The 23,603-nt window shown below is 43.6% G+C and overlaps 1 protein-coding gene across 10 annotated transcripts in view; it reads right to left on the reverse strand.

The window, feature by feature from the left end:
• The window catches only part of LOC120904394 (solute carrier family 12 member 4), a 152,348-nt gene that overhangs the window by 46,623 nt on the left and 82,122 nt on the right, over positions 1–23,603 (reverse strand). For all 10 annotated transcript variants that reach the window (XM_040314345.1, XM_040314342.1, XM_040314344.1 and 7 more), the window contains 3 exons: positions 2,667–2,737; positions 1,695–1,818; positions 830–963 (listed from right to left, as the gene is read on the reverse strand). In XM_040314345.1, coding sequence (XP_040170279.1) covers positions 830–963; positions 1,695–1,818; positions 2,667–2,737 — 329 coding nt within the window. The remainder of the gene's footprint in view (positions 1–829; positions 964–1,694; positions 1,819–2,666; positions 2,738–23,603) is intronic.

Genomic DNA, 23,603 nt, shown 5'->3' on the forward strand with positions numbered 1-23,603 from the left:
AAAGGCAGCTGGGAACAATTTTGCGATTTTATTCAGCATCACTTCCCGGGGAGCTCTGCTCCCGAGAGCTTGAAAGCCGCGATAAATTTAACAGTGTGTGTGTATGTGTGCTGTGTATGTGTGCGTGAGTGTGTGTGTGTGTGGGGCTTTGCCTCTGTTCGATTTACGGTAGCGTGGAGAATAAATTAACCTAGTTCGATGTTGAGCCGGTCCGAATGGCGTGTTTTGCATTTCAATGATGTGACGGTTCGGGATTTTACTGCAGCGAGAACCGTTGTTGCATGTGTGTGTGTGTAGGTGATTGAAATTGCTTAATGTACGAGAAGTTATATCCTCTCGAGGGGCTTCGGGAACCTCGCACAACCAGCGAGAAGTTGCACCATAAAGACGAGTGTTGTAAATCAATGTGTGGCTTGTCGCTGCGCACGTTTTACGGAACAGGAATAGGAACGGGCGTTTCGGGCGGGTTTTACGGTTGTAACAGTAAAGTAAAGTTGTTCAATCGTGCTGAGTATTGTCAATAAAAGAAGGTAGAGATAAATCCTTCCACGAGCAGCTATAAACAAGGGGGAAGTTGACGATGTGATTAACTCAACGAGGAAGTTTGAACGAAAAAAAGCAAATGACTAAAATGAGCTAATGAACACAGGATGACGGGATGACACGAGCAGTAGACTCATAATCGAGTCAGCAGCGAACGGATGCAGATGCGATGATGCGATGAGTGCTACCGGAAGACAGTCACAAAACACACAGCGAGCAAATGCGGCGGATGGGCGCGATTATTTAACAAGCAAGATCATAATAGGTAGACGACACGGCAACATACCACACAGCAACAGCATAATACGATTAAAAACCCGAATATGGCTCCAGCCGTACCGACAACCCAGGTTAAACGGATGAATAAAATGACACCGAAAATGTTCTGTATGCACGGCAGGTAGACACCGATGAGTGTGCCTGTGTACGGTGTGTGGTTTCGGGGCAAATGGTTCGGAAGTTGGGTCGGAAGTTCGGTGTTTTATCCATCGTTGATTGTAGGGTTAGGCGCAGAGTGACAGTACCACAGCACCACCGAAGAGCAAGGAAATCCGTGCATAATTTGGGGGGATTATTTGGTAGAAAAGAGAAACAGAGAGAGAGAGAGAGAGAGAAAGGAGGATGGTGGAAACGAGAGAAAGAAAGAGAAGTAAATAGACGTAAAGAAAATAACGATTAGTAAAACGAGAGCATTAAATGTACTAAACACATGGAGTTTGTCTGTCCTTTTCAATGTCCAAAATTAGTTAACTAAGAACTGTTCATAATGTAGCATTAATCTAAATTTAATACACCTGAAAGCCATCTGCCAGATCCTCTGTAACAATTTTGAAAGGTCCTCACTATCTACAATTTAGTTTAGTCTACAGGAGGTGCCTAATTCTTGAAGTTCCGAACCCAAGTTAGTAGCATGGAATAGAGCATGCGAAAACCTCCCCGTCAGTGTCCACCCATTTGGGCTTTATTGATATGGTTTATCTGGATTAGGTGTTTTACTTTAATACAGCGGAAGCGGGAACTAGATGAGAAACGGGCATCTATAATTCATCCCCACCGATACACCGAGGACAGTCTGTGGCGTCTTGTTTCCTGTTTGTGTGAAATCACTCCTACTCGCATGGTTCAAGAATTCCCTTACGATCATTACTTACCCATGCGGGCGGCGGCAGGTGCTGGTTTGGCATCGGGATCCGTCGGTGCCGGTGCGATCGTATTCGAGTAGTTTGCCAGGGACGAAATGAGCGTGGTGACATGGGGACGTTCCTGAATGTCATCCTGTGTGAAAACGGGAAAACGGGAGTAAAGTCAACCGTTTGGTATATTAATCTTTAACGGGGAGTGTGTTTATGTATATATTTTTTGTTTTCATTTAATTCAAATAGTGCAAGTCGACGCGAACGCGAAACTACCGCCAAGCCGGTTCTGTTTATCCACAAGAAGCCGTAAAGCTGTAGTAGCATGGCGCACGGTAAAGGTGTAAGCGAAGTGATACCCGACCGTACCCAGCTAAATGGAGGCTGACACGGGCGCCATCTTTGACATCGTTTTTAATATTTTATGAACCCTATTAACTCGTGTAATGTTGCAGCTTGTGGATAGTGTCGTCGCGTGCGCACCGGTGGGGTTCGCATCGCCCATGGGAAGGAACTCGTGGTACCGCTCACAGTGGTTGCTTTTCTACCAGGCTTCTTAGGTTAAAGGCATGATAAATGGTTTCAGGTCTGTCCCGGTCGGAGCTCGCTCGGTTCGGTAGTAATTACTGCCTCTCGTATCCAAGGGAGCGACGGAAAGCCAAACATCGAAGCCGGCCGGTTGGGAGATACTGCCGCCACACCCCGACAGTCAAGTGGCTTTCGGGCAACGGCCAAACAAAAAAAAAAAAAAGGGAAGCCAATTTGGCCGTTCGGGTGCTAAAAAGTTTGAATACATCGTTAAGCGGCCGACGATGATGACGGTGGCAAACGTTTTGGACACGCTGATAGGTTTGACGTTGATGTCTCCGTTTTGGTGTGACCTGGTAGGTGGAGTGTGGGAGTGTGAGAAAAAAAAACTTGCTCCCCAAACATCCCGCTGTGAGGAGAGTACATTAGTATAATTCCGTACACCAAAGGAACAGTGCTTACCGAGTAAAGGTACAGATTTGTATCGATTTTATCTCCTTTCGACACGAAGGGTTGATCATCGGTGGGTTCACCTGCGGAGTAGAGATGAAGAAGAAATAAGAAATATGAGAGGTTAGATTTTATTTTACTTGAAATCGCTACAGGCTGCTAAGTCCTGAGGTTTGAAAAGATACGTGTTTCTATTTCTAGGCGATCTAAGAGAGAAAGTCTTATTGTGAAGATATTATCCCACTGGTACCCGTGAGGATTGCTTGTAGATTGTGCTGTGGAAGGAATGATCCGAGCCCCGTCTGGGACGTTAATTAACTTTTTGTGTAACAAACTCCTACCGATACGGGCCACTAGCGTAGGAAAGCGTACTCGTATCTGCAGGATAGTATTTACCTACCGAACCACAACACACAACACACATCGAGAGCGGATTGGACGATACGTGCTCAAGTGTGGTTACTTCCATGTGAAGGTTTTATCGAGTGTGTGTGTTTGGATGATTCAATTAATTGGAAATGTTGCCGTACAGATCGACGTATCCGAAGGTCCTTGAACGGTATGGTCGATAATTTACTGGATTGTTTATGGAAAACTCCTGTATCGAAAGGGGCACCCGGTTTGAGATAATTAGTTTCATGAGTAGGACGAGGACACGGCTTATACAAAAGCATTTTTTTCTTTTTTTTTTGGCTCTGTTGTCTTGGGTTTGGGTTAGTGATCGATCCATTCCCGGCTGGTTGAGTGCTTTCCCGACCAAAACCGGCTCTAGCGCCCATTAAACAGGGGTTTCGCCACAAATAATCGGTAGTTAATGTGCGAAACTCATAAAACGCATTATGTGAGTCGTTACGGTGGCGCCTGCCGTATTTTCGATCGAGATACACGCACAGACACATTTCGGGCGGAGGGGAAATGTTGGATATTCCTGCCTCCCTTCCGGAGATGGTTCCCGGCAACGGATGGTTGTTTTGCGGTATGATTTTTCGTCCCCCAAAAACACCCATTTCCAGCGGTGTGCGTCCGAGCGGATTACAGACCACAAGCAGTGGACATATGTGTGGACAGCGAGCCTCAGGAGCGAAAGGAAAAGATGGAGAATTGATGATTTCACATAAAAGCTTAATCGATTCCGTACGTTGTTCGGGATTTTGGACCGGGATTCTTGTCACAGAACGGATGGACATTACGCCTCGCTAATCGAGCGGGTATCATTCACCGTCGTGCCCAGGTTGGACATTCGTTTGGAGCTGGAGACTCGTGGACGGTCTCCTGCTCTTACCGATACGAAAAATGCCTCGGACACACTGTGTCGCTCGACTAAACAATTTCGCCCAGGTCCATAAATAACCGCCAATGTCTTGTTGGGGACGATAGCGAATCTTCTTACAGTAATCGATTCATTCGGTCAGACATATTGAGCAGGTCCCAGTAGAGAGGGCTTGTACGAATTGAGGTTAGAGGTGTGTGTATGCGTGTGTATGTGTGTCGATGCATGTGTACAGATGATAACAAATAGCCCGTTCAAGCGTACAGCCAACCCTCCTAAGAAGTGAGAAAAAGGCGTGCAAGAACCTCGCTAGTCCCATTCACCTTATGACACACTCGGTTGCTCAAGATGGTCTGTTCATACTCAAGAACAAAAAAACAAAAAAATCCGACAGTAATGAGAAATGACTTTTCATTATCTAAAAGCGGTAAAAACAGCTTCACGCTGTAAGCATCTATGGTAGCCGCTTGGGATTGGAGCTCCAGTAGATAGACCGTGGGGTTGAGCTAGGAGAACGTACATTGCCTGAGGGCATAGGCAAAGAACGGTGGGAAAACTAGGGCACACCAGAAAAAGGCCGTCGACGTCATCACATTGTGCCGCACAGGAAGCCACACAGTAAGCAGGCTCTACTGACCGAAATTCTATTTTCGCTTCCTTCCTTTATCTGTCACACACAAACACACACACACATGCAGAGGAGAAATTTGCCCATAAATATGTATGCGGGACAGTATCTGCAATAAATCATCGATGAGGTTCTGTCCGAACACACACACGTTGGACATTGGTCACTGGATCCGAAGGTCCGTGCATCTGTGAGGAATGTCGGACATCCATCGGTATATCCCAGCTGTGTATGTATGCCGTCGTCATTTGGTCGCGCTATAGGTACATGTTTAAAGAGCGCACCACTCAAAACTCTCTCCACTTTCCGGGGATTTGGGAGGTTTTATCGATTTTGCTACGGTTTCGAGATGGAATGGAATGTTTGCATGCAGTGGTTTGAAAAGCGGAAGTAAGTTCTAAATACGACCCGGAATGGTTTTATTGATCGTGTTTTAGGTTTTGTTGGTGGTTGCTTGCATAGTTTTGGGTTGGCAGTGTATAAGACTAATTTTTAAAAACAATGTTTTAATTATTGATCAGCCATATGGTGCTTTGAATTATGACTCAATTTGAAATAGATTTCTTCTTGATGTCAAACAGATTTATAGACTTATGTAAGCATCGTTCCAATACGATAAATATACGTAGTTGAATAGTAAACCCATTAAGCGTCTTAATGGAAATAAAATGTACGCAGTTTGCATAACTTTTGGCGTTTTATTTTTATCCAACCATAGGTCCTGTAGCCATGTTGTTATGTATTGAAGGTCACTAGCGTCTTTTATAAAAAAGGGTTATTGTATTTTTTAAATATGAAACTCGATCCAGTAAAGTGTAAAATTTAAGTGCTCTTACGTGATGTAGCCTGGATTGTACCTAAATAAAATACCATTTGCTACTGTCCCTGTGAAAAGAACTAGTCCCAAAGCGTGTGTTCCGTATTCACTGGAGCACCGTGGTTTGTGACAAGCAACACAATACACCTAAATATTGAATTGCAAAGAGGCTAAGGGTGGATGGGGCCCAGTTTTTATATGACTGTAACTCAACCCCTGGACCGTACTATATAACCCTCCTCCACGCTGAAGTATGGTAAGGTTAGATCACACGGGAGCTATGGCTTTTCGCTATCCAGAGGGTTGTGGGGTCCTTTGTAGTTTGGCAGGATTATGATGGTCGTGCGTTTGTTTACTGTTCGAAAAGGATGGGATAGTGTGTTGTTGTGTGTGTTCCAGTATCCAGTATGGTGAGGTTGCGGTATTATTTTACAGTGTAGTGTCCTGCTCGTTACTGTGGTTCGCCAGTGTGCAACGCGGAACAATTGCTCTCGTGAGTGTGGGAACGGACCAGGGTGCAACCGCACACACGACTCCGCATGAAGTAATACGCACCACAAGCGTACCGGCCGAGTTGGGTGAGTCGGAGAGGGGGATGGAATATGCTCACTCTTCGTTAACAAAAAAAAAAAAAAAAAAAAAAAAAAAAAAAAAAAAAAAAAAAATGGGAACGGACCGGGCTTTTAAATTATTCTTATTTTTGTGATGGCTTTTTTTCCCGTTCAGCAAAATTGCATTGGTGCATGTGCTGTGGCTATGTGGCTGTGTTGAGGCAAAAAGCAGGAAAGGAGCTGGTTAGGTGGGTAGCTTAATGTGAAGTTCATTGTTTTGAGTACGGGTGTGCGATGCGTTGGAGCGCATGTTTGCATTCCTACAGTGAGCACAGGGCGTAACAAAAGTGCTCGTTTGAATTTCAAACAGAGTGAATGATTGAAGCGTGCTGCACACATTTGTGCACTGAGAATGAAATATATAGTTTTCGCTCTTATAATCATTAAATCAACAGTATTAAAGTGTTGCTTGTAAAGCGTTACTCTTGCGTTACTGACGTTTGTAAAGCGTTACTGACTCATTTTTTTCTACCCCGTCGACGTTAACGAGCGCACGGAGAAAGAGAATAATTAAAAGGCTTTTAAATTGATAATCAGCGGCAAAGCTTCTTACTGATTTCATTTCATCACAGCCGCAGCACGCAACCAAGCATCCTGTCCCAAACCGCAATTATTAAAAGTTTGCGTAAAATGGTATAAATAATTCTAGGCACAGGGCCGAGGGCTCAACCCAGTCGTCGGAAGATTGGGTGAAGAAAACACGCGAATCCCTTCCACGGAAGCTCATTTCATTAACTCTTTCCCTTCGCTCGAGGGGGAGAAATCTTACCAATTTTCATCTGATAGCAGCTTACCAACATTGACGCTCAAGCGAAAGAGAGATAGAGATGGAGATGGAAAGAAAAAAAGCAAGCCCCCTCTTTCGTTTCGCGACGAGAGCAGTGCCTCATTTTGGGTTACAAAAATAATAAATGATCCCTTCCGACGGTCACGGCCCATCAAACAGTTCCGCTCGCGTCAAAATCCCCACAAAAAAAACCGAACCGGCGCCGGTTTTGTGTACATAACTTTTAATGGCATCATGTTTTGGGTCCACATCGAGCGATTTTCTCGCCCCGGGGTCTGGCGCGCCCTAAGCTGTTGCGAAGATACTTTCGCTACGGTTTGCGCAGAAAAGATAAGTAAAGCGAAAGACCTTCGACACTTCGACCCACGGGAGACATGGTCGGATTGGTGGTGAACCTTCGGCACCCGTTGAATCGTTACGCAGCTTTGCATACCCACCAGGCGCAAACGGTGGCAAGAAGCTAAAATAGTACGTGCAGCACGCACGTACGTAGAAGAGCCCTTAACCTAGTAAAGCCGAGGTGGGGCAGAAAAGGAAAGATTCAACACACACACACATACATGCGCAGCTCATACACACCCGGCGGGGCAGTTCTTTATCTGCGTGAAATCCGCACGGAATCAGCATACATCGTGGGAAAGCAAAAAAAAAAAGGTGGAAGTAAACCGAACGTAATTCCACCGAGATCGAGAGAGAGAGAGAGCAAACCTACGTTAGAAAGGGAAGCTGGATAAGTAAGATGGCTGAAAAAGACTCCGGCTCACACGCACACACACACGCATATACGAACACACTGCAGAATTTGTGAAGCATCCTAAGCATTACGTAGTCAACGCATTTCATGCATACGATATCAGGCATTATGTGCTCGTCGGCTAGTGGTAAGGGCATACTTTTGCACACAAAAAGAAAAACGAGCGGGAAAGTATCTCGAAAGGAAAAATTGCTCACTTTGATCCCACGTGATTCAAGGTTGATGGGATGCAGGGTACGGTTGTACCGGAACCTAGCGCTTGCAAAGTTTCTGCGAGGGACAGTTGTTTTGCCCCTGTTTATGGGTTAAATTTGTTGCTGCATTTTCCGTAACACTTAACATGTATCCTCCGTAGTAGACAATAGCTGGAAGATGTATTATCTTGGGAATGGTTATTGTTCAGCATGTGGGGCCCGTTAACGATTAGATTGGGCAGGCCAGATGACTGTCACGCGTCGGAGGAGCATTCCGATTGAGCCTAGGTCTAAATGAAGGACAACTTGCACAAGTTGTGTGGAACGATTTTGTGAAATCATTTGGAAAATGTACGGAAATATACGGTACTTTAAACTGTTGAAGCTGCTTTTTCATAAGAAGATATTGATTGATTGTTTTGTGAATAAAAAATGCAGATAGTTATTATAACACTTTATAGATAAGGCTTTACATTTTCTTGAATATTATGGCAATTATGCATAGTTAATTTAATAAAAATTGCTTTGTTCTGATACAAGTACTTCAGACTTAAGGCAATTTAGCAAATTATTTAAACTTTCGTCAAAGATTCCTTTTCCAAAGCAATCGAATTTTTAATTCATTCCAATACACTCCTATTCAATTGCTAAAATTATCGTTATTCAAACTTCGTCCTTGAATATATCGCACACATGTGGCAGCATTGACCATTTCAAGCATCCCAGACATTTCCAATATTTTCATCAATGAACACCCGACACAAAAATCACTCACCGAACAAGATACTAACCGGTTGCCTCCGCGGCTAATGGTTCCAAATAAAGTCCGTTACCCAAGACCTAAAATAAATTCCTCGGTTTCCACTTTTTCTCTCACCCAACACTGCCAAAACCATCAGCCTGGGTCCGATAAGCCAAAACACATTGACAAATGAAGCAAGCAACGGACCACCGTTTAGCTCGATTTCGTGTCCATTAGCGTGGGTGGTGGTGGTAAGTCCCTATTTATCAAAACAGTCAAATCTCGCCACGGGACGGGCCAACTGCCGGCAGCGTGAGCATCCGCCAACTTGTCGAAAATGCGTGCGAAGGGTTTTGTCGCAACAAAAGGGGAAAATAGCCGGTGTAGAAGAATGCCAAAACGGTGAAGATTTCGCAACCCCTGCGCCATGAGTGTCAGGTGTGGGAGGAGAAAGACGATCCACTGTAACAGAGCATCCAACGAACCACAACAACAACGACGTATAATACAGCATCACAACAACCACACCACCGCACAACACAAAGGGATGCCGGGAGGAAACACCCCTTACCGCCCACGGGTAGGGTGCAATAAGATGTACTCGTCTGGTCTGTGTACGGGACACCGTCGGCAAGTCACCTCATCAAAATACCTTTAATTGAAGGCGAAGAGTTGCGTCGAGCGTGCAGGTGGAACCGTGCGGAAGACACGGAATGTTGAAAGGTCTCCACGTGGCACCATTACTGTGCCAAAGCTTTTTGTTCGCTGTAGAAGCCCCGATGGACCCGTCTGCCTTGGTGGCCTTCCTGCGAGCACGCCCGTTTACAGACGCTGCTCGTGTAGCTTCTTTCGGCCCAATCACCCAGAGCCAACAAGCCGAGCCGCTGTTTTGCGTGATGCTTTGTGTGAAACATAATCCGCAGCATAATAAAATTCGAACCTGGTGCCGAACGAGGCGAAGCTAGTTTCGTGATTCGCTTCAGGCTTTCGTTTCGTTTCGGTTTTTTTTTTCACCCCCTTTTCTTTGCTCCAATCATGGTGGCTGTTGTCGCTCCAGTTGGAACTGATTGGCGTTGGAGTGCTGGAGCGGCAAGCAAAAACTGCTAGCGTGGACGTGTACGGATTAGTGTTGGCATATTTAGCCGATTGTAGTCTAAAATGGTCCCAAATGGATTCGAAATGAGGCGAACAGGGCGCAACACAAAGCGGAGGATGAGCGATCGTAGCAAACTCGTGTGCTGGCTCTTCCTCTGGTTCGATTATTAATCGATTGTGTTGGGCGATGGATTGAGTTTGTCAGCCATTTTTGTTGTTGTTGTTGTTGTAGCTTTGCAAACGATAGCTCAAGCAATGGTAATAGCAATGGTTGGCAAGAGGATGGATACATTTGCATTAAACATCGGTGGCATCGGTATGCATGGCACCACATAAAAAAGTGTATCATTATTTACGAATAAAAGGATACCCAACCAATGGATACGGTTGTTCGTATGTAAATTTTCACTCTCTCCGAGTTCGCATTCCATTTCATTGTGAGGCTACATTTGCAATAAAGTTCAACGAACTGCAGCTATGCTTGGTTTTGTAGGCCGAAACCAGGTTGTACAATTTATAGGTTATAATTTATAATTTAAAAATATTTTATAAATTGCAAAATGTTCAAAAATTGCAAACGATCAAATCCGTGATATTGTATCTTAAACTCTATCATTAGTTTATTTTTGTGCTTTGTGCTGCTAATTCGTCAAAACTAAACATTAAACTCATTACAGTGAAAAATTGCGTATTTGAGTTATAAAAAAAAACATTGGTAAACCAATTTTTTGTTATATTCCCTGGTTTAGTAATTTCATTAAAATAATTACTTTTTCTAAATGCAAATTTTGTTGTTTGTATTTGTTTTTAAGCGTATCTTTATTTTATGTGTTTATTGATATCCGCTTATTTTACGTTATTTCTTACACGAATGGTGAACTGTAATTAGTTGTTTCTAACATGTTGAAATAATTAAAATGTTTGCTCTATAGTTTACAAAAAAACCATTTAAATTTCGTTCCATTTATCTTGCCAATATCGGGAATAAAGATGCTACATGTATATAGAGTACTAGCAATTGTTAGTAGAAACGTACAGACAGTAATTTCTACTAAAGCTATTAAAAGTATCTTGTATCCTGGTCACGGCACCAGCAACATTTATTTGTAATAGTCTGTAGTTTTTGCTGCTCAAAACAGCACAATGCGATATCATTAAAGCATGTTCCCTGGATAAAATTCAATCTCAAACGTGCTCTGGTATACCAACAGTTTATAGGCAAAAAAAATCCTGCACACGGCACACACAAAACATACAAAACTTTCGCAATCGCAATCAGTGCTAGGGAACAATTTCACCTCATTTACCGCGACATTCGGGTAAAAGGTTGGCTCCGTGCTGTTGGGGAACCAAAAAAACACCCCTTGTCCATCATCACCCGGCAGCTCATTAGGAAAATTGTACCCAATCGTTGTCCGCTTTACTATCGCACCGCTACTTTCTGCACAGGGTATCAACCCAACAGGAGTTTGCCATTTATCATGTTGCTGCTTGGTGAAAAACTCGCTCGCAAAGAAAAACTCCCCCTGTCCCTGTGCAAGCAGCAACTAGCTTGTTTTTCTTCGATGCAACTTTTTGTCGTCCCCGAACCGCTGCGTGCAAAATTCATTACCGACTGCGGGTAAAGTTGGGAGCGCGCGTTTGCGAAATCGCTAGCACTAGGCAAATAGTTTACTCGGGTCAGCTTGGTAATTGAGCAAGCTGTTAGCCGGGAGCGGGCATGTCCGGCAGCAGACGACGAGCGTGAAATTTTGTTGCAATTTCAGCAGAAATGTGATTTTAATACCTCACTTCGCCGCTGGAACCGTTCGTTTACTTTGTGGAAGCCCGAGTTGCAAGGCGAATAACCGGTGTGGTGAGATGCAATTCCAAGAGCTGTTGGAGCGGTTTTGTGTCTCATTTAGGGGTGAAATGAGGGGTAAAAATTAAATTTAATTGGTGTTTTTTTTCAGAAAACTGAGTGAGTTTCTGGAATCGATTTATTACGGTTAAATGTCCTAGATTTGGTTATTAATTGATAAAACTTGCACACATTTCATTTCAACGACATCAGTTTCTAGCTCCGGTTAAGTACCTCTCCGAATGAATGGGAATGAATTGCAACACAAACTATCATCGCAATTAGTTTTCTCGCGCACAATGCAATCCCATAAACAAGAAAATAACACACAAACATAAGCACTTGGTTTCCCGCAACGGCAGACGCCGTGTCGCTCGTACAGCGGTGTCCCACTTTCCCGCGCATGTACTAACGACGACTCGCAAATCTCAAACCCAAACGCCGCACGCTGCAAGCGCAAGAGCTGTATTGCATTCCTTCACGCGTATTGCATCAACATAAATCATCGCGCCTGGACCCGTTCATTCCAAACCAGCCAGCTAGCCTGCTCCAGCTGCGCAAGATGAAGCGAGATTCGGTGTTCTGTTGCGGCCAAGTGCACGCCCGCTCACCATGTTGCAGCTTCGGAAGACGGTCGATGTGACCGAAAGGCGGTGACGAATGGCGGCGGGCGCGAGACATAATAATGATGAAGCTGTTAGCGCACCGCCGCCGCCGCTACGCCCGTTCGCAGGATGTCGAATAAACAATTTTAATGAGATGACATTTGTTTTTATTTTGTAACGATTCCCACACTGCTGGCAGTGCGGGCGGATGACGCAGGATGCGAGAGGATGGCACACTTCCGGTTGTGCTGGTTATTTTTCCCCCTCTCCTCTCCACATACCCTCTTACCCTAACTTATAGAGAGAAAATGTTGACAGGCGGGGAAAAAATGCAGCAATGTGTGTCGTCGTTGGGAGGAAAGGTGTCATCAGTACCAAGACCGAGAGCAGATTGGTGGCGACGGCGACAACGATAACCTTGCCGTGACTAATGAAGTGTAAATTTGTTTAAATTATGCGCAAAAGAGAGTGAATACTTCTTCGGTGGGAGCTTTTTTTTTAGCTTCGTTCCCGGATGTTTTAGCTTTCGAGATGAAAATGAAATTTTTACCAAAAGGTGAAGACGCCGGGAAAAATTCAATTTCAAAGCTTGTTTAGTGGTGACATTTACCCGCGTGGGGGCCGTCGTTTCCAATAAAAATGGACGTTCTACAGAGCTTTTAGGATAATGAGGAAATAAAGTGACATGTATATTTGAAGCCTAGTGTTGGATTAGTTTATAATCATTAAGAAAAAAATGCCTGTACATTATGTTATACAAAACATTATCAACATCTCCTCGTCGTATCCTGGTCATGGCACCACCATTTGTAGTACATTTCTCACTAACGATTCCACTATTTCTATTCTTTTTCTTTGTCGTCAATCGTTAACATGCACTCAAATTAATCGAAGCAGATGGAATGATAACGCTGCGCATAATTAAAAGCAGATAAGGATAGAAACAATTGCGCTGTTACTGTCAATTGATTGTCTGCTCCATTTTGAGCACTGCTTTACGATCACATCAACAATGTGGCAATAAAAAGCTCAAAACAAACGGTCCGGGTTTTGATGTGCAAATCATGTTGTTTCGTTTATGTTTTCCGAACCTTGTTCCCCTCGCTCCTCCTGTGGTTTACTCAATAGAAGATTTCCCTAACGATCAATGATTTTATGACTGGTAGATCAAACCTTTTCCAGTCCATTTATACTTGTTTGCTGCTTTATTGTGGCACTTTGTTTTTAAATGTGCTTGGAAGGTTTCGTTAGCCAACCCTTGGAAGCTACCGGGGATCATAATTTTTCTCCTCGAGCGGTGGTAAGCGGTGATGGTGAACAACAATACAGTTCAATTTGAACACCCCCTGCTGGGTGGGTGGAAGCACACTTTAACGATAGGAATTAATTTCGAGCAAGCTTCAGCAACGAATGAGCTTCATAAAAATAGGCTCTTCCCCTTCGATAAGCACAAGAGTGGCACCAGCCGGATCAGAAAAACAAGTTGATTACATTCCGCCAGCCATTATATGCTGTGTCGCGCTGAGGTGCGTTCATGGCGCTGTGCTACGCGTCTTATTTGCGGTTTCACTGACCGTGTTCACTTCCAACCGCGGATGGGTGCGTTTTCGGGGCGGAAAAGTTTGCCTGCTTGCCAGCACCGCTGTGCTGTGACCTTCCGGCTAGGCGTAGCAATTTTGCGGCGATTTGGAAGATTCCGGCCCCGTAGCAGGCGACCGTTGCGAGTAGTTTTTTTAGCAGGATGGAAAGTGAAAGCAAACCAGTAAACAAATACATACACGACAGCGCAATAGCAACACGCAGAAGGGAAGCCTTGAGAAGTCAGAAGCCATTAACCAGTGTGGTGTGTATTTGCATAATCACATAATCAACAGTGCCACCGGCTCAGAATTACTAATCAACATCGTCACTCGGCTGGCTGCTCGAACAGGGGGACTCAGTGCTATGCCGGCACCCGGTAATTTATGCCATCTCGGTAGTAGTGTTAGACATTTGGGTATGCAATAGGACGCCTCGCCTTGCTTGTGCCTCGGTGATATTGTGGCGATTATTGTTTCAGCACAAGGTTGTAACGTGATGTCGTAAATTTCTTTTTTATACTGTTCGGCTAAGAAACACAGGGAGTATTGCTTAGAATAGCTAAAATTGATCGCTTGCTTTACATAACTTTACACAAGTAAAGGTAAAACACACATGACATTTTCAGAGTTTCATTGAAAAAGTTGTTTTTTTCTCAGAGCACAATATTGTTTCAAATTATTTCTGACACACCCAATAAAAAGCGTTTATTACGAGTGATTGATACGGGAACAATTTACGCATCCGCGCGTTCGATGCGACCTTCGTTACGTGTCACCGTTCATCTGTCACCAAGTGGCCGAAACTTTGGGTCATCATTAATAATAAATCTGCCAAAAAAAAAAAAAACGGGAACAAATTAAACAAACCGGAAACCGGCCTTTCCGGGAGCTGAGCTGCTGCAGCCGGAAACGAGAGCCAGCTGGTGGGCCAATTTTATATGTCACTCCCGCTGCTTCCCTGTGCATGTGTCAGCCGTTTGGGACGGTTTGGGCGGTTGACAGTTCCGATTTGGGTCGTTTCAATAATTGGCTTGTTTGGGATTTGACATGTAGGAGGTTTCAAATTTTGTGATTTGAATGTTTTGTTTCGCCTCCATTTGAAGCATGCATGCTCTAGAGTTTATTTATTATTTATTCTTCACAGATAATGTAGCTAACTGAGTAGTCTTAAAATTCTGTCCTTCGTCATAGCCGGTGTTATGCAGCAAAGAAAACAGAATTCGTGATGTTTGTTCTGCTTTGTATAGCAATTAAGTAATAATGCCGTACCTAGTAATTCTGCCTGTGTATATGTGTATGTTATGATCAGTCAAAAAGTTTCGTGAGACTGCCAGAAAAAAAGGCAATGCGTAAAATCAGCTTCCAAAGCGGTTTCCTTGAAAAAATCAATGAAATGTTACCGGAAAAAAACGATGTTTACTATTTGTTCTTACGGTCTTATCTTTTCAATGTTTGTAGAATCAGTGAAAGTAATGAAGGGAAAAGAGAATGATTGCGATCCGAAAAGTAGTAAGAACTCGTGGGAGGAGTTTGTAAACCGAGAAAGAAGCTTAATAAAACTTTTAATGCGAACGCTTTTCTTGATTACAAGAAATCTATAAAGTTTTGCGCCGTCCTTGGAAGGTTTTCATCAATATGCGATAGTTGGTGGAGAGTTTGTGGTTCAGAAGAATAATTAATCATACTTTTTACATACTTTATGCATTCTAGGAAAATAAGAATGTAAAGATTTGGTGTTGATAATTCGATAAGTAATATTTTTGGTATTTATTGATCGACGTTGTTCAGAATAAAAGAAAACGAAAATAATAATCGTAACATCGCAGTGTTTACAATGAAAATAACACAATTTAATCGATTGCTTGAAAATACTAAATATAATTTAAAGCCCATCAAAATGACCTCATAGCAATAATGGTAGAATATCCATTACAATTCATTCCCCTGCCCTTAATACGTGCGGACAGCAATTGGTTGTTTTAACGGACAACCATTTTTTCCGCACAGTTTTTGTTTCGTTTTTTTGTGTTTTTTTTTGTTTTGCTATCCAAGCTTTACAGCCAAGCTTTGCTCGGATAAATGTGGAATAAAAACTGGCCGTTACTCCCACCACAAATCGTGCATCATTTATCACTCCGGTGTCAGTAAAAATCGTTTAAACATGGCATATAGCTCTTGTAGCGCATGCTTTTTTCCCCTCTTTTTCTCGGACTACCGAAACACATCGCAACGGGCAAAGCATGGAGAGCAACTTTTCCAATGATCGCGCTCTTGTTGGTGCGGACCAGATGTTGCCGAGCATGGAATAAAACTAGCAGCCCAGAGAGCGACGGTGTCGTTTTCGAAACGCTACAAGCGAAGCAAGTTAGCAAACGGAATATACAAACTACTAAAAATAAAAACACAAACTCACATACCCTCCGCCTACACGCCAACGAAGTGAAAGCTCAGTTCGTCAACCGATGGAAAGCGCTTGCCACACTTGCCACACTTAAGCGCGTTTTGCATATGGCACTGGCGAGGGCGAAATTTATAGTGCGAGCCCACCCAACGATAGTCGTGGGCCAGTTTGTCACGTGCTGGAAAGTGTCTTGCAAGAGACATTCACTTGCCCGGCATCATAAATTGTTGCGGATGCTGCAAAGCCGGCGCTGAATGGTACTCACAAAGTTAGAACTTTAAAGTAAGGGCGAAGGAAAAAAACACGCAAACGTGAAAACTGCAGCAGAGCAGCGCAGCATTTGCTGGTTAATGGTAGTATCTAGCGTAAGAAGCAAAAAGCTCAAACCGCGCTCCTACCGAGCGACCGTTGCTACCGCCAGTTGGTTCGATCGTGTGCGAAGCATTATGTTAGTGGCTTCTTGGTTTTGGAATAAAATCATCCCGCACAGCCCCCAGCAGTGGGTCAGCAACTTATCCTTGTTGGGCCGTCGTCCCGCAGTGCCTATCGGTGTCCCGCTGCGAACGGGGTCGGCCACCATTACTGATGGTTCATTTTTCCATCATCTCAACAATCTCTCTGGCTTTAGATGCCGTCTCTCTATCTTTGTGTGTGTTCACGAGCACTGCACGAACGTACTGCTGGTACTGCTACTTTGTTTCACAGCCTCCATCATCATCATCAGCATCAGCATCCACTTGACCTATTATTTTGTTCGAAACGTGTTCAGCACGAGGCGGGAAGCCAGCAGCACTTTCGCTAGCACATGTTCGTTTCTGTTGAGAGTGAGGATTATTTTTTAAATAGAATTTCGTTTGCTACTTCGGTGGTTCGCTTTCCTACTGCGGCTTCTGCTAATGGAGATGGGTATAAATGGGTATAAATTCGCTGCTAAAAGTTGTTTTTTGTCTGTTGAAGTATTATAGGAACCATTTTGCTCAAGCAGGAGTGAGTATAAAAGGGCAGGAAGTGTTGAATTAATCGTTGCTGAGGGTGAATTAGAAGCTTCAATCATGTAAAATGATTGCTGTTGTTGCAAGATAGCTAGAAAGAGATAGAGTTGGATTTCTAACATTTTTAATTGATGCTGTATTTTATACTTGATCACTATTGCTATATTTATTGTTGGAAAATCAACATGGCTTACTTATGTGCCTGCACCTGTACCTGGTTAAGCATTCTACTTTATGTTCTATTGATAATAGATCTAACCGAGCCATATTTTTCGTTATAAATACATAATTCTACACCATAAAAAAGAATCTAGCAATTAACCATTAATTAAGTTAATCCAACGGTGTAAAGACACCCTCCACAAACGCCAACAGCTCTGGCAAACGAGCCGACATTAGCACAGATGATTCACCCATTAACCAGCCGTCACCTGCGGTCTGATTTTGGGCAAATGACTTGTGAAAAGACTTGTCATAAATTAAGGCACGCATGACATTGAACTTTTCCAACTTCTATTCCTGAGCCTGAGGTATAAGGCGTACTCCATGACGGTGAAAATTTACCACCCCGAGCTTTTTGTAGGCCAAGGGGCGAAGTTTATGTGCTTTCTTTCAACTTCCAGCGCCTATCAAAGCATGGGCAAAGAATGCCAAAATAAAAAACATGCTCCAACAATGACCAAACACGATAATATTAATACCGTACGGCTACGAATGGTTTGTCGTTTGTCGTCCATCAGCGGCTTTCCCTAGCGGCATAAAAAAAGTTCGTTCAAGGTTTGCCAGGTTTGACACAAACCGGAATCAATAAGCGGAAACAATACGATGCTTGTTGTTTGTATGTTTGGATTGAGACGGAAAAAAGAAGGTTGAAAATAAGCAACGAAATATTTATTGTCAATGCTGGAGGTTGGATTTGGCTGACTTAGTTGCTGTTGCTATTGCAGCTGTTAACGTTAAAAGTGAAAATGATCATAAATATTTGGTGACCCTCATGATGGTTTGTTGGGTAATGTTTCTGCCTGAGTGGTTACATCACACACAGCAAGCACCGTGAATTCTCACTTGCCACGATGGTGTAGTTCCAACTTCGCTCTTGAGATGAACTACCAGGCGTCTCCATTGCCTAGGGACGAATAGTAATAAAAAATGGTTGGTTCGATGCCTTTCACGAGCACTTTGGAAACGAAAATGACGTAAAAAGTGGTTTGGATTTTTCATATAGAAATAACATTTAATCGTTCAAAATAAACAATAATTGTAAGTACTACACAGTAAAGCTATTTTTATCTCTAAATGTTCTTTTTTATAAATTAAAACGACAATGAGTGATAACAAAATATACATATTTAACAGGCACTATCAAGCCATCAACTGGGCCCATCTTTTTCGATCAACACTTATCAAAAACGAATTAAATTAGATTTACACACCCGTCTGCACAATTCACAAAAAAAACACCAGCGAGCATCTTACCGCTTCTACTCGATCCCACTGCCGGCATAATAATTGACATTGAGGAGCTTCGAGCGGAAAATCTTCGCTTATCTTCACTTCTGTAAATAATCGGGCCCCGTGTTTCCCAGCCACCCTCAGCGGGCATACGCACCTTACTCTACACCAGAGCGCAGCCGGGAGAAACACAGCCACAGCGCAGCAGTATTAACTTTCACGACTTTATTTCAAATCACCCACCCCTACCCGAGCGAATATCAATTGGCAATATCTTTCTCCGGCTTGGCAATTTAGCTTGCCGCAACGCGACGCGCATAATCTCCATTATCTGCATCACTGCTGCCTGCTGCCTGCTGAAGGCACCCAACTGCCATCGCAAATGCTCGCCAGCTGTGCAGCTGCTTTCGCAGATTAAATCGGCCTACATTGGCTTCGATCGTTGCCATTGCCAATTAGAACAGCAGTTGGCCGGGTGGGCCGCAAGAAGAACCGATTCCGATGTAAAAAGCCGAATAAAAAGGGAAGAAAAATGATTCATTGCCGTCGCTTTAACGGTAGAAGCAAAAGAAAGATGTTTTTTTTTGCTACCGGAAGAAGTTTTTCAAGTATAGTTTTGGTTGTAGCTAAAACTCGTTTCCCGGCTAAAGTTTGCTATGAATGTTCACGAGCACAAAAAAACCCAACCCAGCATGATAGCAAGGAGTGGATTATTTAATTCAAAACTCTTCCTGGACCACATTGTTCCAAACGCTTACCGGTGACAAAGAAAGTTGAAACAAAAAACAAAATAAAAGTGCTACAGAAATTTTACAAGCTACCCGTGAAAGACTTGGCTTGATTTAAGTGAAATAGTTTCCACAATCATTCACTTTCATCGCCATCATTGCCCTCATCATCATCATCATCGTCATCTGAACCCGGTGCGGTGCTGTGCTCGAGAGTCGAACAACGTCGTCCAGTCCATTTCCCGCTGAGTTTGGCCCACAGCAGTGAGGAAGAGAAAAAGTCAATACACTTCAGCACAACTTTCCGGTGGCTCGCCACTACCCCCCCGGGGGGCATTCTAGCGTGGGTGTAAAAATAACGCACTAGGCGTAACTGAATGCAAATAAATTCAAACCGGAGGAACTACCAGAATACTTTCGAGATCGAGCGCCTCGAAAGCCCGGGAGGAGTTGTTGGCGAGTGGTTGAGCTTTTCGGTTCTGTGCAGAAACATTCAACCGCTCCAAGGACACTGAACTTTCGTGCTTTCCATTGGGACATGGAAGCCAACCAGCTTGCTACGAATAGACGCCAACCACTCAAAGGTGAGCGTTACCGACCGATTCGGTACGCTCAATTCCAATAGGATAGAGGCCACCTTGTGGTGAAGTTTTCCAGCAGTTTTTTCCCCGCCTTTGTTATTCTTTTTTATTTTGTCAAACATTGAAGCATGTCTGTTTTGTTCGTGCAAAGCTACCTGGTTTTATCTTGCGCTAGACTCGCGTGGGTCGAAATATTCATAGCTCCCACGAAAGCCTTGGGGAGCAATTTCACCAATATATCAAATCCGTCTAACTATGTTGGAGGACGCGGATGATGAAGAAAGCGAAAAACAAAAATTGGAAAAAATTCTTTCATGAAAAAAACGACAGTCTTCCCGCACAAGCAATCTCCGAAAGCAATAAGTTACGTGTTTGGTACACCGGCGGCGCTTGGCCCATTGCAAAATAATATCCTTATCATATATTACCCTTTTATCGCACACAACGAGCATAATGCTATTTCATGGCCAGTATTTCTCGTTTCTCGGTTTTATTTTAACCCGCCAGCAAAGCATCGCTTATATTGTTTGGAGTATTAGACCGAGGTAAGGCAAATGGATAAGTAGCAACAAATTGCAACGAGCATAAAAAGACGAAAGTGTAATTTTATCTGCAACGATAGTGCCTTTTTGAACAAGATTAAAGCTCTGCAAAGCTTCTTTCTCGCTAGGGTAAGGTGTACGAATTTATCTGTTAAATCAAACCCCTTTTTTCGGTGTGCCTGGACAGCTCGTGAATATTTTATCATAATGCCAACAAGGAAGTAAAAAGTAAAACCCTCCCCAAGTGAAACATGTATAAAACAAAGCTCGTTCGTGCTTTTTATCAATATGTACATATTCTACGGTCCCAGCCAGAAGGATCACACAGGCGGCCGATTTGTGAAAGTTTGAGTGGCGAAGGGTGAGACAAATGTATAAAATATGCAAACCGTTCAAAGCGACCGTTGAAGATTATCGACATGGGCACAGGGCCATGGGCCGTGGGAAATAGAATTCAGTTGATACTGAGCTTGATTAAATTAATTATTGCAAAGGAAGGGAGCTAACAAAGGCCAGTTGGAAAGAGTTTGTAAATCTTTTCGCATTGTACAAGGATTTTTGTAAATAAATAGACAATTCACATTGTCTTTTAATGACGACCCAAAAAACTCACAAGTATCATAAGATTATTTTATAAAATTAATTAACATATTCCCAACACAATAAGAGTTTGTACATGCTTTGTTTTTTGAATAACTGTAAAAAAATCTTAGTTCAATCTTTTGACATTGTTTTCCAGAATGTTTTTTTGTTATTCTCGATACATTTTTGGAAGCTTCTTGTATTTTTATGGTCTTGTCCCACGATTTCTTTGGCGTTACCCAGATTTTGTGGATCATTTGTATTGTTTTTCAAAGTATCCGACTCCAGTCCATTTATTGGTTCAATTCTGACTCCAGCAAAATTGGAACCACTAGTTCCGCCCGGATTCGGAGTCGTCCGGAGTCATCCAGAGTCGTCGAGAGACGTCCAGAGTCGTCCGAAATCATCCAGAGTTGTCCAGAATCGTCCAAAATTGGACTTGCTCGCAGTCGAAGTCACCCGGAGTAACTCGGAGTCACCTGGAGTCGCCGGCCGACGCCTCCGAAAGACTCCGGATGACTCTGGATGACTCCAGGTGACTCCGGTCGATTCCAAGCGACTCTGGACGGCTTCAGACAATTCTGAACGACTACGGATAATGCTGAGCGGACCTACCTTCCGGGGTCGGTTCCAAAATTATCGAACTCGAAACGGAGTTGGCTGCGAACCATTGCCAGCTTTACCCCATCATTATTTCAAAGGGATGCCAATAAATGCAGAGATTGTCAATTTTATTGTTGCCATGTGAAAAATAATGTTCTGATTATCTTCTGATTCATATTCTGATGTAGATTGATTCAGACACTAGACCCATATTGTTAAAAGGAAATTGTTTTGATAGTTTATAATTTAATTTAGTACTTTGAAATTGATATAGACGATAGCATTTCCATTTGTTATAGTTCTACCTAAACCTGATTGAATAGTTAAAACAATCATTTTCCCACTGCAATAGAAAAATATTGTGAGCAAGCTGTGATCCACACAATTATCACAATTAGCTTGAAAACCTTTGCGTTGCACAAAAAAGATAGAAAAATCGTTTTAAAAGTTTATTATTCTATGACCAACAATTCTAAACAGTAATTCAGAGTATGAAGCAAGTCCAATGTAAAAAAGAACTGTTTCAACAACATCTATTTGAACAATAAATCCAACTTTGCTAGCCGGAACGAAAGTTTAAGCACACTTCCGTACAAGGCTCTCCGCGATGTAAGGAAGCACACGCTGCCAGATCAAGCAGCTACGATTTCGTACTCTCGCATGTGTGTAGCAGTTAAACATCCGGTTTCAGCTACATTCGGCGGATGTGTACGGAACACTTGACAGCAAACAGTGCGAGCCGGCAGCAGCCAAACAAGCCGCAAATGTTCCGTAACGCCCGGTCTGCTTAGCTTAGGCGCCCGGCGCGTTTGGATGCGTTTGCGTTCGAGCGGAAGCGTGAAGCAGTGTAAATTAAAATTGAGTGTGGCGTTCCGCGCTTACCGATTGGAAGGAGGCATGAAGAATGGGGAGAAGGGAAGGTAGGTAACACTTTACAGATGTTGGAGCGGGCCTACAGTCGTCTTAATTCCGTGCGAGGCGGTCCCAGTTAAGGATTACCGGAATGGCACGAATCAGCACTCCAACCCGACACAGGCGCTAAACCGTCACCCCTGGTTTGGGTTTCCTACATTATGCGAAACAAAGCATCCGCCACTGCCAGGGCCTCCTAGGAGGGGGAAGGGCGCGATGCTGAGGATTCGACCGGAAGACAAAGTTGTCACGTCCCGTATGCATGACAAATGCGCGACCCAGGCGCCATTACGAACGAGACGATAAGTTTCACTAGCAAACTGTAACTTATGGCCGTGTGTGAGTGTGTGTGTGTGGGTGGGGAGTATGGGCAAGGATGTGCGAAAAGGATCAGCACGTGTAAGCCCTTCTGCAATCGGATTGGCCTGTAATGGAAAGCACGCAGCAGCGGCTTTTGCAAGCAGAGCCCGTGCCAGCCGGGCGCGCCTACACAAATCAGTGTCCAATCATTGGGTTTTGACTTGAACCGTGCGCTGATCGGATCGGGAATTTTCGAGCCATATCAAGGGCAAGGGTTCACACTGCGGAAAGATGTAAAGCGGATTTGAAAAGCTATGATCCAGCCCTTGATAAGAAATAGTGATACGCGCAATGTGAAGGATATCCTTGCGGAGTAAGCGGACGGTAAAAATCAGCAGTCCATTTGACAGTTAGATTTTTTATTTAGAGATTAGAGTTATAGTCACCCAACGGATGTCGCCAACAGCACAATCTGCATCCCTCACCAATGTACAGCCAGTGGGATTGGGGAATATTCCATCCTTACCTGTAATTAGAATTGAAATGAGAAAAATAATCACATTAAGCTTGGCTGTACCACACCCGACACACACACACACACACACTCTGGTGCATGCATAATTTACTAAAAACTAATGAAACTTTCGCAGACGATTCCGGGTGCCAGTGTTCGCTCGGTCGCAAATCGGCCGGTCCCGGACAAAACCCCCAAAAGTACACGCTCATTAAAATAAATCCCCAACCAAACCGGGGGACCGCAATATTGTGTCGCCGGATGTGGACTTTCATCTCCAACCTTCGGGCAAGCGTTCCCTGACCTCTGACCGAAAACAGAAGACCGCACGATTACGATCTCTGCTGCCGCTGCTGCTGCTGCAGGGGGAACAACACGGAGCGGTAAGGCGAGCCCGTCAATAAAGCGGAGCGACCTTT

The sequence above is a fragment of the Anopheles arabiensis genome, chromosome 3, assembly GCF_016920715.1.
Source record: "Anopheles arabiensis isolate DONGOLA chromosome 3, AaraD3, whole genome shotgun sequence".
In the NCBI taxonomy this organism is placed as follows: Eukaryota; Metazoa; Arthropoda; class Insecta; order Diptera; family Culicidae; genus Anopheles; species Anopheles arabiensis.